Source organism: Danio rerio, chromosome 17 (assembly GCF_049306965.1).
Source record: "Danio rerio strain Tuebingen ecotype United States chromosome 17, GRCz12tu, whole genome shotgun sequence".
In the NCBI taxonomy this organism is placed as follows: domain Eukaryota; kingdom Metazoa; phylum Chordata; class Actinopteri; order Cypriniformes; family Danionidae; genus Danio; species Danio rerio.
The window spans coordinates 41583724-41602194 of record NC_133192.1 but is presented as its reverse complement, the minus strand read 5'-3'; the positions used below and the strand labels follow the sequence as shown (position 1 = coordinate 41602194).

The window sequence follows — 18471 nt, the reverse complement described above, 5'->3', positions numbered from 1 at the left end:
TCTGGCCCACCCCTTTAAAATTTATTTGTACTCTTTAACTTTTAATACCATATGAGAGTCTTCTGTTGGTTTTATTTGTCCTTTGTTTTAGATGGTGTATGCTTGTACAGCACTTTGGTAAACACTTGTTTTTAAAATCACTTCATAAATAACTTTACTTGAATTAAAGCTTCTTCCTTGCACATCCTGACTTTCTAACCATGTATGAAACACTCCGATTCACTTTTGAACTGCTCGGTTTGTAAACAAAATATAAATGAAACATTTTGGCGATATCATCCAGCTCTAACCCAATATGGCGTTGCTTCTCACCGTGTCTGTTTCTTTGGCCCCTGGCCCTCTCCTGCTCCACCTGCTCCAGACTCTTGACCTTGTTGAGGTTTCTCTCCTCCTTTCTGCTGCTTGCGTCCTCCTCCACCTCCTCCTCCCTGCTTCTCAGACTTATTCTCCCGCTCTTTGCGGCTCTTGTCTTCTCCTCCAGAATTTCCAGGAGTGGTCACAGGCTTGTACTCTTCCCCTGTGAGAGCTTTATACTGACCCTTCAGCTCAAGTAGAGTTTTTACTGCTTTATCGACCTGCTCCTAAAAACATTTTACATAAGTGCTAATGAGCGTTAAGGACTAAAAAATTGGCAATTATCAGAATGTGTTCACAAACAAACCTTAGGTGCTTTCTCGGTTTTAAGTCGTCTCACTTGCTCCCCCTGCTGGGCTATGTCTGAAAACAGTGCTTGAGCCTGAGGGGAGGAGCTGGACTGGGGCTGGGAGGAGCTAGATTGAGGTGGGGTGGGGTTAGACTGTGCAGTGGCAGAACCAGATGAAGGAGGTGCACCTGGTTTGTACTCCTGTCCAGTTTGCTGTTTGTATTCAGCTTTAAGGTTCAGCAACTGTTTTACAGCTGCATCAACTTGATCCTGTAAAATTGTGAAAGTGATATTAATCAGTTTTGAAGCTTGTTTTAATAAAGATATTTTAAAGATTTGACCAAAATAAGATTATTCAGAAACCTTGGGTGCCTTTTCTGTTTTCAGTTTCCTCACTAGGTCTCCTTGTTGCGAGACACGGTCATAAATGGCTTGAGGAGAGCTGTCTGATGGGGCAGACGCTGCAGGGGTGGAGGCAACAGTAAGCTGAGCTGGAGATGACGATGATGCCGGAGAAGCCTTAGCAGTAGGAACTCCAGGTTTGTAGTCCTGCCCTGTCCCCTGCTTATATTCAGCCTTCAGAGCCAAAAGCTGCTTCACTGCGGCATCAACCTGGTCCTGTAGAGGGGGAAAAAAGGATATCAAGTAGCTTTACAAACTAATAAGCCAACCAATATGCTGTGCTGCCTAAAATATCTGTAGCAAAATATAATGAAATAAACTGAAGTATAATAATAATAATACATCTTTATACATATGAAACTACAAATGCAAAATCCTGTACTCATTGCATTTTATATGAGATAGTGGGCTGGGCATCACTAGCTATATAAATGAAAAACAGCATTGGTACATTTATAAAGCTTTGTAAGGTAACCTTTCAGCGTATCTTTATACTCTTTTTTTTTTTTTTTTTGTCTTAGTTCTGGCATTTACAAACTATGTTCTTTCAAGTGTTTGCTTTTTCATATACCCGGAGTTTGTACAGAAGTGGGAAAACTGTGTTTTGTTATTATGCACCTGAGGCATTGAATAATTAGGAAAAAGACATAAAACTAGATAAAATTGTGTATTTCTGTGAATTTCAAGGCATTATAAAGAGAGTGGTATTGGAAGCATGTGATCTTTTTTGTTAAGAGGACTGATTCAATGTGGTAAAGTACTGTTGTTGTATTTTTAAATTGTTTTACTTTATGGCTGTTATCTTGGACAGGTCTCTCTTGTAAAATAGGTTTTAAATCTATTTTAAATTTTAAATGTGACTTTCTAGATAATTAACAGAAAAAAAAAAAAAAAAAATATATATATATATATATATATATATATATATATATATATATATATATATATTTATATATATATATATATATATATATATATATATATATATATATATATATATATATATATATATATATAATGCCAATAATGATATAATAAAAAAAATTATATTATACACAAAAATAATTGGTCACTCTTAAGCCACCTCCCGCCTCCACTGCACAACATTTGGACACGACTGCCAGAATATGCCCCGTTGTGGCAGTTGCACGGAATTTTCAGTTTTGTCGTGGACCATGGGAGAGAAGCTGTTTCCGCAGAGTCCGAAATAAAGCAGTGCAAAAGCAAAAGCCTTTATTCTCCGTGCGTTTGCCATGGTTGAATGAATGAATATTAGAAACTCAGACCGCAAAAATTTTTGAAGGGAATGTGGGACAACATAAAGAAACTAAATATTTTATAACTCATTTATGAATAGAATTGTTTTTTAAATGTTCACTGAATCCAAGTACTTTTTTGAGATTTTAACTGATTTGTGTGTGTTGAGCATCAGTTAAGACAATGTTAGCACTTGTTAGAGAAATCGCCGACAAATGCCTGAAATCACAGGCAAATCGCTGCTCGTGCACGTGAGTGACAATCACACAGTAAGAACGATCAAAGACGCGATCTGAGAGAATCGCCGATGAGTCGCCGATGCCTGCAAGATATTTTGCGTGCTAAATATCTGGAGCTGTCGGCGATTCAAATCATGCCGTGTGAATTGAGTTTTGACTGAAAGTAACATCAGCGATCGCCTACAGCCAATGAGAGAGCAGCTTTCACTTGTGTGTGTGTGTATACCTGCTGCAGGCCAGCGGGAGGCTGGGGGAGAAGTTAAAAGCGCTCTTTTTCGGTTTATTTGGACCCACGAAATGGAGGAAAACTAGTGGAGGTTTGACAGGACTCAGGAGCAACCGTGTCTGTTTGACATTTCATACAGAAAGAAATTAGTTTATTATCAACATTGAGGAGAAATGGCTAATTCCCTTTAAACCCAGGTGAGCAAACATGTACATGTTCTACCCCATTAAAGGCTTATTTCTCAATGTGTAGTTAATAACAAAAGATATACTACATGTTTTTGGCTGTGAGACGTAGTTTGGACGAAGTTGTCGGCGATTCTCCCTATAGTAAAGTCATGCAATGTGAATGTCCATGTCGCCGAACCATCTTGCAGTGTAAACAAAGCAGCGACGAAACGCTAGCCCAGATAGTCATGCAGTGTGAAAACATCTGTGACACGACTACTTTTAAAATCATGCAGTCTGAACTCGGCATAACATCAGCGATCGCCTACAGCCAAAAAGAGAGCAGCATTCACTTGCGTGTGCGTGTTTATACCTGCTGCAGGCCAGTGGTAGGCTGGGGGAGAAGTTAAAAGCGCTCTTTTTCGGTTTAATTGGACCCACAAAATGGAGGAAAAACTAGTGGAGGTTTGACAGGACTCAGGAGCAACCGTGTCTGTTTGACGTTTCATAAAGAAAGAAATAAGTTTATTATCAACTTAAGTTGAGGAGAAATGGCTAATTCCCTTTAAACCCAGGTGAGCAAACATGTACATGTTCCCCATTAAAGGCTTATTTCTCAATGTGTAGTTAATAACAAAAGATATACTACATGTTTTTGGCTGAGAGACGTAGCTTGGACGAAGTTGTCGGCGATTCTCCCTAGAGTAAAGTCATGCAATGTGAATGTCCATATCGCCGAACCATCTTGCAGTGTAAACAAAGCAGCGACGAAACGCTAGCCCAGATAGTCATGCAGTGTGAAAACATCTGTGACACGACTACTTTTAAAATCATGCAGTCTGAACTCGGCATTAGTTGTAATTGTAGGAAAAAAAACAGATAATTTTGAGCTTTTTCAGCTAATTTCAGCTTCTGGGTTTAAAATTATAAAACATTTGAATTGTGCGGCGTAGCGCACAACTGCAAGTGCAAAGATGATGCGTCAGTTTCACATTAATATTCATAGCTGAGTTTTCTTATCCTATGAAAAGAGCCGGCTTCTTAAATATTCATGACTGCACATGCTCTCTGAAGGCAAGGCAGACCTGCCAGTGCCAAGCTGTGAGACACGGACCCACAGCACACAGTATTTAGCTGTTCATGAAGGGTCGTATGTGTTTATTTCCATGATCCACAGGGTTTGTTGCATGTTTTTCCCCCCCCGATACTGTCAGGGCCGATACAGCAAAGCTGTTTGTGTGCAGCAAGCATTTTTGTCGGGGGAGCAGTACGAGAATTGGAGAATGGCAGACGTTGTCTTTTATCAGGAGTTCGTTCACATTTAGACACATCGCCGTGCTGCTGTGTTTGCCAAAATCCTCTAGATTACCAACAGGGCTAATGGTTAAAATAGACAGGGCAAGAGACTTGCTGCACTGAGTCTGCATTCAGACCCAGGTATTGGGGGAAAAGTCCTCATTTATAGTGTTTATATGAACACGATTATCTTTATAATGATATAAATTGTGGTTATCTGTATATGAAATTAAAAATGACAATGTAGCAAGGCATTAAATTACTGTTTATTTCTTTGCATTTTGACTTTGTAAACTATAAAATCATGCGCCTCCTCACGATTTGCGTCTCATTTTGTGAGTCAAGTTCAGCAAACTGACAACAGTTGTTCGCTCCCCTACGACCATTATGATGCATCTTTTGAAAAGATTCTGAGATAGACCTGAACCGAAAGTGGGGGTGTCATGACCCTTTTCTTAGAATTTTTTCTAATTAAAAAATAACAAAAAAGTAGTATTTCACATCTTGCACACACAGATTTGCTTGGACAACACTGGAATACATCACATCCGGTCAGCCGGTTGCACACGTTCTAGTTGCAGGAGTTCAAATATAATCAACTGATTTGCAGCTCAATTCAGATCGGAATTTTCTACACATGGAAATGATCGCAACTTCACGCAGTTTCTTGACTACTCTGTATTGAAAATGAACGACTTCCAACCTGTCGCTTGTCGTGTGCAGTGGAAAGGAGGCTTTACAATAAGGTTTCATTAAGCTTAATGTATTTACTAACATGAATTAATAATGAACAATACTTGTACAGCACTTACTATTAAATCATAGTGTTGTTTTAATAAAAAACACAACCAAATTTATGTTTGTTAACATTAGTTAATGCAATCAGAGCTAACATGAACTAATAATGAACAACTTCATTTTCATGAACTAACATAAATACTGTAATTAATGTACTGTATAAATTCATTGTTTCTTCATGTCAGTAAATATATTGACTTGACTAACACTAACTAAAACAGCCTTATTGTAAAGTGTTACCAAATAATTAAATGAAGAATAATACACATGGAAGCAGAGCCGGAGTGGGACTCCTTTTCAGCCCTGGAGTTTCAAGCCTTAGACCGGCCCATCTCAGTTCACGACTGACTATTAAAATAAGGTCATTTACAATTCAATTTCAATTCAGGACACTTTCATGTCTTTTTTCAAGAAAACAGCTGCTTTAGAACTAAAATTTTCAACAACCCTAACAATATATGTCTTAACAATAAAAAATTGAAAAAAAAAAAAACAATTTTAGATGAGGTTCGATCAGGGGTCGGCCGTGTCATAATTAAACGTGCTTACCACTGCACCACAGTGGCGCTATTAATCTGATAAGGATGGAATAAAAAACAGATATTGCACTATGACTTGCAAGACATTTATTGATGGCTCAATCTTTTTCTCTCCTTTTTAGATTTCTGATCAAGTTATGTGAGATTTATTAATATAGTGAATCATCTGATTTACTAATCAATATTAATTATTCAAATTCTTACATTCACTAAGGTGCCGCTGTTTAGAGTCGAATGATGATAGTTACATCATTAATAATCTGCAGGCTGCATTTTGTTTACGGGGCTGTGAGAAAAAAAATAAAAAGAGCGGAGCTGCGGCAAAATAATGAATAAAAAGAGTGAGGCTATGGTCAAATAAATAAATAAATGAAAAAAAAGTGCAATTGCTGAGAGTGCAAGCAGCTAGGGACACCGGCCCTCGTGGCCAAAAAAACGGACCGGCCCACCGGGAATTCTCCCGGTTCTCCCGATTAGCCAATCCGGGCTTGCATGGAAGCAAAAAAATCCCCCCAAACAAAACAATAATTACACAACAAACAACAGATCAAAAAGAAGTGTGATCTCACTTTTGGTGCTTTCTCTGCTTTTAGCTTTCTGACCAGCTCCCCCTGTTCAGACACACGCTCATAAATGCCAGCAGGAGAGGAGTTCGATGAAGGGGCGGGCTCTGGGGGAGATGCTGTGGGAGGAGCCATGCCTGGTTTGTAATCTTGACCAGTGAGCTGTTTAAACTCAGCTTTGAATGCCAGGAGCTGTTTCACTGCGGCATCTATTTGCTCCTACAAAATAAAGAACAATCAATCAATCACTTCACTTAAAATTCATTCTTTTATTCATAATTTAGTAAGCTGATTGCATACTACATTTTAACATGCAGCTATGATCTAAAGCGGCAGAATTTCTTTTTTTTAACTGGTGAAATTCAGTAATTTCAATAAAAATATGTGTAATCAGGACTTCTGTGTAAGGCCAAGAGAAAGCTACTTTACTTGAATGAAAATTCTATGCAATGTTACACAATTAACTAATGTTGCAAAAAAAAAAAGAAAGAAAAAAAAAAAGAAAATTCCTTTAAATCTTGTTTGGATTTTTGGTTAAGAAGTTAGTTGCAGAAATGTTAAAAAAACTGAATGAAGACTATTTATATTTAAGTTTGTTGTTTAAGTTTCTAAAAACAAAACCCTGTATAATTTTTAATAAAGCCTTACTTTTTATTCATTCTATTAATTTATATTATATCAAATTAAAATTATGGTTTCCGCTACATTTGTTCTTCACACCAAAATTCATTCCCACCATGGTTACATTACAGCTTTTTATTCAAAACCTTCAGTTGCTGCTGTTTTTATAATAGCGGGTTATAATTGCACCAAAAAGTATTAAAATGTAAGTGAATTATAACAAAATGGTAACTGTAACAGTAGTAGTGCTGTGCTATTTTTTTTAACCCTTTAAGGTTACATACTGACTGACAGACTGATAGGGCTGCGCGATGCGCGAGTCCAGCAAACACCACGCAGCTTTCAGTTAAGATGAACAGTTTCTATAATTATCCTTTTGTTTATAGATAAAGGTTTATGGCTCTGCATAACATCACAATGACTTTGTCTTTCTGGAGTTTATTGTTGTTTCATTTTACTTCAGGACGCATTAATGCCGTTGTGTAGGTCTTCCTAGCAAATTTAATAAATGTTGGAGACAAAACTCGTTCCATAAACGCAGTTCAGCAGCGTTTATTTAAGAGCACACAAGAAAATCTGCAATTAACCAGCATATATTTTAGGGCGTGCAAGTTTTGCACACAAACAGAGGAAATCGGCGTTCCAGTAAAGAAATTTGAATACTTGTATTACATGAATGCATCTCGACTTGTAATACAGCGCTCACAACATTTGTCAATGAAATAACGCAATAAATAGCTGGAGCATCTGTGTAAAAGGCCTGCCACCACAGCTGGAAAAAATTCCTAGAGGAAACACTTTAATATACGTATATATTTGCAGCTTAAACAAAAATTGTGTTTAATGATTTATACAATAAAGATTACACAGTAGGGCTGCTCAATTTTGGGAAAAATCATAATCACGATTATTTTGGTCATTATTGTAATTAAGATTATTTTAAACGATTACTGTTGCAGTCAAAATTATTAGCGCTCCTGAGAATTTTTGTTTTTTATAAATATTTCCCAAATGATGTTTAACAGAGCAAGGAATTTTAACAGTATTTCCTATATTTTTTCTTCTAGGCTTATTTGTTTTATTTTAGCTAGAATAAAAGCGGGTTTAAATATTTTAAAACCCATTTTAGGGTCAATATTATTAGCTCCCTAAGCAATATATTTTTTGATTGTCTGCAGAAGAAACTACTGTTATACATTGACCTGCTTAATTACCCTTATTAAGCCTTTGAATTGCACTTTAATGTCTCCTTATTTGTTTTATTTTGGCTAGAATAAAAGCAGTTTTTAATTTTTTAAAAACGATTTAAGGTCAAAATTATTCCCCCCTACAGGCTATATATTTTTTTCAACAATCTACAGAACAAACCATTATTGTACAATAACTTGCCTAATTACTCTAACCTGCCTAGTTAATCTAACCTAGTTAGGCCTTTAAATGTCACTTTAAGCTAAATATTATTGTCTTGTAAAGTATCTAGTAAAATATTATTTACTGTCATCATAAAAAAGATCAAATAAATCAGCTATTAGAGCTGAGTTATTAAAACTATTGTTCATATACTGTATATACATATCATAATGTCAGTTTTTTTTCTAATATCAAGCTAACAAATGGCCTTAATACAGCCATTTTAAGAGATTAATTTGAATGGCAAAAGGTTCAAACTCTAAACATTTAGCTTTGATTAGTGAATGTATCCTGCATAGCTGGCAGCTGATTAAGTAACAGCCACTAAAACTGACCTTAGGCGCCTTTTCAGCCTTCAGTTTTCGCACCAACTCGCCCTGCTCAGAAACACGAGTGAACGGACATCCAGTGGAGGCAGGGCCTGGAGCTGCTGCCAGAGTCGGGGCAGAACTTTTCTGCACTGGGGCAGAAGCGGGCAGGGTCATACCAGGTTTGTACTCCTGTCCAGTCAGCTGTTTAAACTCAGACTTCAATGCCAAAAGCTGCTTTACAGCTGCATCTACTTGCTCTTTAGGGGCCTTTTCTGTCTTGAGCTGTCGGACTGCATCACCCTGAGCCATGATGTTGGACAATATGACAGAAGCGTCTCCTGGAGCGGATGGTGTGGGGTTGGAGGAAGGAGCAGACTTCGCTTTGCTTGGAGGGGCAGGTTCAGCTTTCACCTAAATGAAAAATCATATATAACTTAGGAATGCAAATGATTCATCGATTGATTGTCAATGATTTTTTTTTAAACTGTTTTTTTTAAATCTGTTGTACCCTGTTCACCGTTTGGGTCAAAAATTACCTGCCTTCACTAAACCTCTAAAATAAAGCAGCTACATTTTATTTTAATTTTCAAATCCAGTCTGCAAGAAGAAACAACCTCATCTTCATTACAAACTCTGTGAATGTTTAGTTTTTTACTCGGTGTGCAGTATTTCATCAATCTTCAATCAGAGGGCAGCACTGGTTTTTGACTAAAGTAAAGAGCATTTTTCTAATGCTCAATGTACCTGCATAGATGTTTTGATTTTTGGTTAAAACATGATGTTGAATTGTTAAAAATAACTGAATGGAGAACAATATCTTTAACTTTGTTGTTTAAGTTTGTAAAAAAAGATGTGTGGTTTTTGACTAAAGAAGAGTAAAATTCAGGTTTTCAACTAACGTAAAGGGTATTTTTCTAATGCTAAATATATTTGCTAAAAACATATGCAAGGCAATATTCATAAAAGTTAAAGCAGCAGATTCTTATTCTGTTTGTGTGTGCTGGGATGGGGGATGCCATTAGTTTATGTGGTGTAAAAACTGTTTTATTGCTGACAGGTCAAAATCGACTCAAAGGACAACTGTTGTATCCTAAAACCTTCATGAAACCCTCCATGTAAAACCTTTATGAAAATAGAGAATTATTCATTTTTTTCTAATGTCAGGGTAATTTTAGAAAAAGTCTGGATAAAAAAAATAAATGATTGAAGGTGCAGTAGGTGATTGTCTTCAGAAACATTTTTTGTTGTGCTGGTTGAAAGGCTCTTCACATTCCAATAGTAATGATTAAAGTAAATGATCTAAATGTATTAACATGTATTTTTATATTCTAGGTAAGGCATAAGACAAAAAAAACTGTCTGTCAACAAATGTAGATTTGTTCATCCACTCAACAGTTCACGCATATCCGACATTTGCATGAGAGAGAGAGAGAGAGAGAGAGAGAGAGAGAGAGAGAGAGAGAGAGAGAAAGAGAGAGACCAGTAAAAACAAATGCTGAATTAAAACTTTTAAAAATCCTGAATCAATATTGGAGTTACTTTTGCACGCTGGAGGAAGGACGACACCATGGCTGAAATATTTCTTTTAGACAGGTTATGTTATGTTTTAAAACTATTGTAGCCATGCAAAGGTGATGTAAATTGGGTTGTTATACGAATGGGTTATGTGCATGGAAGTGTTGTTCAGCCAGGGCTTATTTGTGCCGGTACACGCTGGATCCGGATAAAGAACCTCTGAAATCTGATCTGGCACCTCATTTTAGCGATCCTCCTCCTCAACCGCCCTCCTCCGCTGTCTGCTTTTCACCTTAACCTGCGACTCTCGAACCCTCTCCACTTTCATCCGCGACAACCAACCTCCCCAGCTCTTAACTTATGTCCGCGACACCCCCCTCTGCCATCTTTATTGCACGCGATTGTGATTTCAGGAGGGGTGGCTGTGTTTAAAAGATATTATCCCAACCAGTTAGCATTTTGGCAGAACACCTACTGCACCTATAAATCTGTTTTTTGCTTTTAAAATTGTGCTTTTTTAAAAAAATGTTATGTTTTATTTATTTATTTCTTTTTTTACAAAAAAATCAATACACCTTATCAGTGGTTAATTAAGCATAGACATCTTTGAATTATATGAACTGGATGTCCAATATGACACATAAGCGGAGACTGAAAAGATCCAGTTATGAACTCACAGGTTTGGCTGGCTGACTCTTGCTCTTGTCTTTGGAGCCAGCAGTGGGCATCTCTTTCGTGTGTCCATCTGGGATGTAAAGCAGGACACAGGGACTCTCCCTGCAGCTGTGAGGGCTACATGAAATTCAAATGAAGCACAGAATCACAAACAGAGCATAAATCAGACAGTTTACATGTATATTTGTACAGTTAAAACAGGTTCATTTAAAATTCAGACTTGATTAGAGGTGTTACCTGATTGGCTCATAAGGCTGATCACAGATATAGAAACCCCGTCTTTGCAGCTGTATGATGTCACCTTTCTTCAAGTCTTTCAAACAAGGGTCTCCTATCATCTTCTCCTCTATCTGGAGACACATTATATTTTAATACATTTGAACAAAATATACACAACCATTCAAATGCTTGTGGCCCTTAAAATGTACAAAATGTCTCGTTTTTGTCTTGTTTCTTATTCAAATGTCAAAAAAGTCTTATATCTAGAAGCATTTTTTAGACATGCATAAAAATATTGTGTTGTTTTCAGAAAAAAGTTAGATTTTGGTTAAACAGGCAAAAAAAAAAAAAACTGATTTTTTGACTAAATATTTCTAAAAACAACTATACTTTTTGCTTGTCTAGAAAATGCTTCTTGATTTTATGAACAAAAACCCCATATAAATCCATTTTCTAAAAGTGTAATTAGTGAGGAAGAATTAAAATGATCAAATGTTCAGCAATTAAACTGAGCGGAAATTAAGACATGAAATGTTTAAAATAACTGCATAAAAATGTAAATAAAATATATAAAATATTTTTTTCTTTACAACTTTCTATGCATTAAAAACCTTGAAAAAAATTATTTAAAAATTACAAAGGTTATAACAGCGACAACAGTATTTAATATTATAATTAATAATAATAATAAGTTTTATTTGAGCAGCAAATTAAAATAATTTCTGAAGGATCACGTAAAGAAAGAAAACTCAAATATTGGTGCTGAAAATGCAACTTTGCCACCCCTGGAATAGATTTAGATTAGTTTTCTATTTCTATATACACAAACAATTGAGACAAACAGACTTAAGTAGCACACCTTGCTGTTCTTGTTGATGTAATCCTTGAAATCGTCGTCTTTTCCCAGGACTGGTTTAGTAATGAGGTGCTGGTAGTTGACACACACAGTAGGCACGAAAGAGGCACGGCTGGATTCAGCAAGCCAGGTGATCTTGGTGGTCTTTTTATAATCGGTGTTCTCCAGGTTCAGATGACCGTCCAGAGACAAGATAGCTCCACTACTGTCCCTGCACACATCAGGACACAAGACATCAGAAGTATATCAACATGTAACCACAAAAACAAACACACCTGGTCCGGGGTCACATATTAGGATATTATCTGAAAGACCATGTGGCAATGATTGAATGAATTTATGTCATATGAAAATTCAGCTTTCAGCAAATTAGAGAATCATTTATAACAAATCAATACATACAATCTAAAAATATGTTCCAATAGAAAGTTTACTAATAGTTTTTTTTGGAGTAAAATCTGGTAGCAAAAAAAGTACTGTGTTAAGGCTTCGCACGCCTGCTTTAATCATGTTCTAAACATTTACCGGTGGATTTTGGTGATAATGATGTTTCCCCAGTTGATAAAGGTGACGATCTCGCCCTCAGTGAAAGTTTCAGCATCAGCGCCCTCAATAAACACCTTCGGTCCATACCACACCTGCTTCAATCCCACATCTGCATTCTGAGAATGCACAAAACATGTAATTGCTCAGGGTTCTTACACATTTTTCAATGTCAAATTTAAGCACTTCAAGCACATTAGTGCAGTTTCGAACTTTTCCATAACTTTACAAGTGAGGCAAATTACATATTCATGTCAGATGACATTATATCTGATGCCATTTGTTAAAGTACTCTGTAGTATAGTATAGTATTTATTTTGTCTCTAGGCCAATGTTAAATTATTGTCATTTACTCTTTAATCTAATTTGCTCGCATCTTAAATGTGAAAAAAGGTGGCCAGGTCACATTACATGCATATGTACAGACTCCAGAGTTCTCATTTTAAGCAAAATTATCTAAATAGTTAATTATTTATCAGCTATTTAGTAACAAATCAATATGAAAGCAACACAATTATATTTTTTAAAGCAGTTTCAGGCACTTAATCCAAACTCTTTATCAAACCTTAAAAATACTAGATTAGAATTCAGGCATTTTCAAAAATTTCCAGCACCTGTAACATCCAAGCTACTTGACAAAGCTCAATTTAAAATCCTAACTCTCACACAAACTAATACCAACCCACAGATGAATTGACGAGAATGAACATTTTCCAAAAAAAAAAAAAAAAAGAAAGTTTTTTTATGCTACAGACATATCTTCAAATGTGTGTGGATGTACAGAATTAAATAAATGGGTTAATTCAATTATAGAAAAGTGCATCCTAGAAATCCTTTGCTCAGAAGCATAAACATGTTTTAAAAACACATTTTCTATTCTTCTTTTTAAGTACTATTTTTTCTTCAAGCATTTTTGTTTTCATGTTTTACCATTAGACTGGTTATATTGCGTATAATCATATTGGATATATGCTTAACAACCTTCAAGAAATTTTATGAAGACTTGAACAAAACGTGAAAAAAAATTAACAAAACAAAAAAGTAAAACAAAACAAAAATCAAAAGTTGAACGAAACAAAAGTTGAGCAAAACCAAACAAAAATGAGCAAAACAAAACAAACGTTGAACAAAAAAGGTTTAACAAAAACAAAAGTTGAAGAAACCAAACCAAAAGTTAAACAAAACTAAAGTTAAACCCAAAACAAAATGTGTAACAAAACAAAACTGGAAAAAAACAGAGACACAAAGTTAAAAAAAAAAAAAAAAAAACAAGTTGAACAAAAAAGCCAAAGCTTAACAAAACACAAAAGTTGAACGAACCAATCCAAAAGTTAAACAAAACAAAAGTAGAACAAAACAGACCAATAGTAAAACAGAACAAAAGTTGAACAAAACAAAAATTGAACAAAAGCAGAAGTTAAACAGAACAAAACAAAAGTAAAACAGAACAAGAAAGTTTAACAAAACAACACAAAAGCTGAACAAAACAAAAGAAGTTGAACAAAACAAAAGCTGAACAAAACAATACAAAATTTGAACAAAACAAAACTTGAAAAAAAAGCAAAAAAAATAAATAAATGTGTGTATGCAGTTTTAGTACCTTTGGATGTTTGGGAACCTCTTTCATCGTCTCTTTGGCCTCAGAAACACAGACTGGAATAACCTGTGAGCTTAGCAGGGCGGTAAATCTTGGGGCAACTGGATCAATGACCTATAGAGTGAGATTGAGATAGAAATGGAAAAACAAATAACTTATTAGAAAAGAGTCCACCTGAAAACAGCTAATCTCTCACGTTGCTGTGCACAGACAGACAGATGAAACGAGATGTGTGAGAACAGGTACAAACAAGTGACATGAAGAGCAGGGAAAGCCAAACACTGCACCAAACAACTCTAACAGCCACTGAGGTGCATAATTACAGCAATAAACACCAACCGTTTCTGCATTAATGACTAATACGCGAGGGACTTGACCGCCATCATCAGGTTTTCAGAAGGAAATCAATAGTGACAGCTTTGAGACGTGTCACTTGGGAGCGAAGAAGCTAAATGAATTTGAAGACAGTAAACTGTTCTAAAGTAATGTTTGGATTTTTTATTCCACTTTCTATTGTATCTGCCAGAAGCTGTATGAGGGGAGGAAATGAGCGAAAGCACAAACACAGACAAGCTGCTGATGGGAGGAAGAGGGAGAGAAAGAAAGAAATTGTGCCATAAATAAATTCAAAATGCATGGTTGTCAAAAAATGGCAACATTTCAGTAGATGATACAAACACTTAATTGTACAGTTCAATGACACCTTTGACTGCATCATAAAAATGAACATGCGCTACTGTTGGACAGTGGTTTATCAATATATCTCTAAGGAAGATATGACTGATATCAAGAACAATCGATTCTCTAAATCAGAGAATCAGGCCCACCATCACATTTGAAAAGAGAGAAAAAATGATTGGGAGAGTGGGCTGGGCCGAATATCGCTGACAGAGATCGTCATTTCACATTTAAATTTAACCTTTTGTTTATTTTGTAAATGAATTGGACTTTTAAAAATGTAAATACTCAATGGATAGAGGACATTGCACAAGACATCGGGGAGCAAATCAAATCAAGTCAATAACACGTGCAGCTTAATGCTGGTTTATACTTCTGTATCAAGCGCATGGTCGTGTGGTCACATAACCCTCGCCGTGGCTGACGCTGAAGCTGATGCGCACCTCTCAAAAAATATTACTACACATCGCAACGACGCGTCGGACAGGATCTGTGGTTGATCGGCTTGGTATCGGTGATGAGCGTGGGTGGTGCTGAGAGCAGTGAGCCTGATGGAGCGATTGTGAAGTGACCAGTGCTGTGAAAGAACTCCAGATGGAAACTTTTGTTTTGTGTTTACCTTTATATTAAAGTTGTTGTAGGTCCAGAGGTTCCCGCCTTTGACTAAGTGAGTTTTAGCGTTCAGAACAAAAATAAAACACCCAAACACAAACAGCATGCAGAACTATAAATGAACGACTATGCACAAGGTAGGTGCTGTGGGTCACGCCGATCACTCTACGCAGTGGTATAAATCACCCTTTAGTGTATTCAGCATTAAACTCAATTGTGTTGTTAATGCGATTGTTTTTACTGTAATCATTTCATTATAAAAAACATAAAATTTCATATTTTCTTCAAAATGTCTTTTGTGTGCAACAGAAGTAAATTAAAAGGTTAATAGCCACTTGAGGATGACTAAAAAGTGATTCCATCTTCATTTTTGGGTGAACTATCACTTTATGAACTCGAATGAGATTTCTACAAAGTGTCCATTAAGTGTCCGCCCGTGGGGACATACTACTATTAAAGAGCCCCTATTATACAATAAAAAAGGCCATATTTTAGTTTTAAGGGTCTCCAACAACAGGCTCATATGCATGCAAGGTCAAAAAGCACTTGCATTTGTATGCATGGTATGCATTTATTTTTACATAATTATTCCAGCGACTCCTATAGGAATCATTCAGCGATTCAATTGTTCCCAAACCCCTGCGCTGATTAGACTGATGACAGCTTGTTGCGATTGATCGACAGCGTTCAGTGCAAGACAGAGTGAAATGCCCACCATGGCTTATCAACAATATTGAAGTAGTCAGAGTGCAAAGTGTATGTGTGAGCATACCTGTCAACACTCCTGTTTTTCCTGAGTCTACCGTATTTCAGACCCATCTCCAGTGATAATAAATAACATCTCTTTGTTATTTATCCCAGAAAACTCCCGTAATCTCAAACCTCAACCCCCCCTTCCAGTTTTTTGGTATGGTCTGTGAAACCCCTGGGTCATCAACATCGGTATAGGATCCGATCGGCTGCTAGAAACACAGTAACCACAGTGCACAGTACCCGGTTCTCAAAAGTGTTATTCAGACACCTCATCCCCGAACCTAAACTTAGACGCGATATGAGAATAGAAAGAGTTAACCTGATACAGTATAAGCAGTTACAAGTAACAAGACAATTAAATAAATCATTAGGAAGCTAGAGGAAACAAGGAGGCAACTATTTTAAATCACACTTACAGAAGAAACTGATCCACAAGCTCTGTTAAAGTCCTATACATCAATAGTCTTTTCAGATCCTTCCTTTAACAAACGTCAGACGAAACCCCCGTTGTAAGCATGTAGATTGCTGAAGCACTAGCCAGAAAAATGACAGGAACAGGCTGGGCTATAATGCTGAGGTATTTTTGCAAAAATAAACCTCAAGCACTGACTCTTCACAGCTTCATTTTCGGGTAGAGAAAACAACACTAACTTTCTCCTCACACTTCCAATAATATCCAGTTGGGCACGGCATATTCATGACTTGATTTTACCGGCATCTGCTACAGTGCTCGTCTTCCTCTTTTTCTTTGCTACTGTGCTAGTGGGCAGCGCCAAAGGTTTTAGCGTGCAACAATTGGGCGGGCTTATGTTTCGTATTGACATCATGCAGAAACGGCTAAAGACTCGTTATCAAGACGATTAATTTGAAGCACTATGAATTGATTTTTTTTTTTTTAGATGAATCAATAGTTTTAAACACTGTCCACTTTCAGATTTCAGCCTTAGCTGTACATTTCACTTCACTTAGAGCTTTGTTACACACTACATGGAAGGTCATTTTCAACAACCCATAATAGGGGCTCTTTAAAACTACAATTAAGAATACTTTATTTAAAGTCTTTATATTAAACGACTTTATATTAATGCAAACAGAGCACGCAAAACCCAGTAGCCTATTTTTTTCTTTATTAGTCAGACTACCAAAATTGACCTATATGCTGCCCGATGGGCCAGTTCAATGCCTTTACATTCTCTCTAATTAGGTTTGTGCTGTGCTGCTGAAACGGCAGCAATAAATTCACTTGTTGATAACAAACGAGAAAAGTCCCAGTAAAGCCCCAAATAATGTAACCGTGTTTTTGTCAGTTTAATCGCTTGTTCCGTACTGACATGCATGGCACTGAAGCACACAAACACTCAACACTCACTCAGAGATCACACCGACATATGATTCAGATACAGGAATAGCTAGAGTTAAGCTTTAAATTAAATAATCATAGGTTTTAAATTTAAATCACGATCGTGTCTATATCAGCAGCATTAATAGAACATCGTGATTCATTCCGTTACCTTACAAGCCAGCTCCAAATACTTCAACAAAGACTTCAACAAAATACATACAAAATGACATTTATTCAGGGACAATTAAAAAAATTATTAGCATTTAATAAAATTAAAATTAATTATTTTCTTACCTCAGAATTGTACAGAACTGTACAGTCTTCCTTTTGGTTCGTAAACGAGCAGTTTCACATTATAATAGACCTGTCTAAGCTATGCAAACTCAAAAATATTTATCTTTATGCATGTTATTTAATAAGGATAAGTTAATGTTATCGGTCTACTTTTACGCGATTATTCAACATGATTGGTAAACAATTAGCAGTCAGCCTGCAAAAGGAAATGTCTGGTTATTTTTTTGACTTGCACTTAAAGGAATCATAAAAGGGGCAGTTACCTATGTTATTAAACAAGGTTGAAATCATGTTATTAAACAAGGTATTTCTATGTGCTTGACTACTCCTGTTTGAAAAAAAAATAAAATAAAAAAGTACATGCACATCTGAGGTAATACATAAGAGGCATGTCCAAGCCCAATACGTGAACATGCACCCTATACTGACACAGATTTAAAAAAGTTGAAAAAAGTAATTATTTTTTGTATAAAAAGTATTCTAATAACTTGATATTTTTGCTGATTGAGCCACTGAAGGCACAAAGACTGTCTTGAGGATGTTTTCGGTACCCTGCTGGACAAATCAGAAACATTGCCATCTATGAGGGATGATGAGGGAGCCCTAAGATTTAAACCAAAATATCTTAATTCGTCTTTCGAAGACAAACAAAGCTGTTAGGGGTTTGGAACAACATGAGAGCGAGTAATTAATAACAATTTTAATTTGCATGTAAACTAACTCTTTAATGTTTAATGTCTAGAATGACTACATATGATTGTTTTTATTTCAGAGTGATGAAAAATCGACTGCCAGACAATCAATCTTGACTTCCGTGAAAGCCATAGATCGGGAAATAGAAAGTTAGAAGGAAAGAAGAAACCAACAATGCAGGGAAGTGCAGAAGCGTGAGGAAGAGGAACAAGAGGAGAAGTA

The 18471-nt window shown here is 36.3% G+C and overlaps 1 protein-coding gene across 2 annotated transcripts in view; it reads right to left on the bottom strand.

Annotated features, from left to right (window-relative positions):
• eprs1 (glutamyl-prolyl-tRNA synthetase 1) overlaps positions 1–18471 on the bottom strand; it is a 42471-nt gene that overhangs the window by 10531 nt on the left and 13469 nt on the right. For both annotated transcript variants that reach the window (XM_009293210.5, NM_001288652.1), the window contains 10 exons: positions 13881–13991; positions 12263–12399; positions 11741–11948; positions 10900–11012; positions 10665–10779; positions 8497–8883; positions 6137–6349; positions 1007–1261; positions 662–913; positions 313–581 (listed from right to left, as the gene is read on the bottom strand). In XM_009293210.5, coding sequence (XP_009291485.1) covers positions 313–581; positions 662–913; positions 1007–1261; positions 6137–6349; positions 8497–8883; positions 10665–10779; positions 10900–11012; positions 11741–11948; positions 12263–12399; positions 13881–13991 — 2060 coding nt within the window. The remainder of the gene's footprint in view (positions 1–312; positions 582–661; positions 914–1006; positions 1262–6136; positions 6350–8496; positions 8884–10664; positions 10780–10899; positions 11013–11740; positions 11949–12262; positions 12400–13880; positions 13992–18471) is intronic.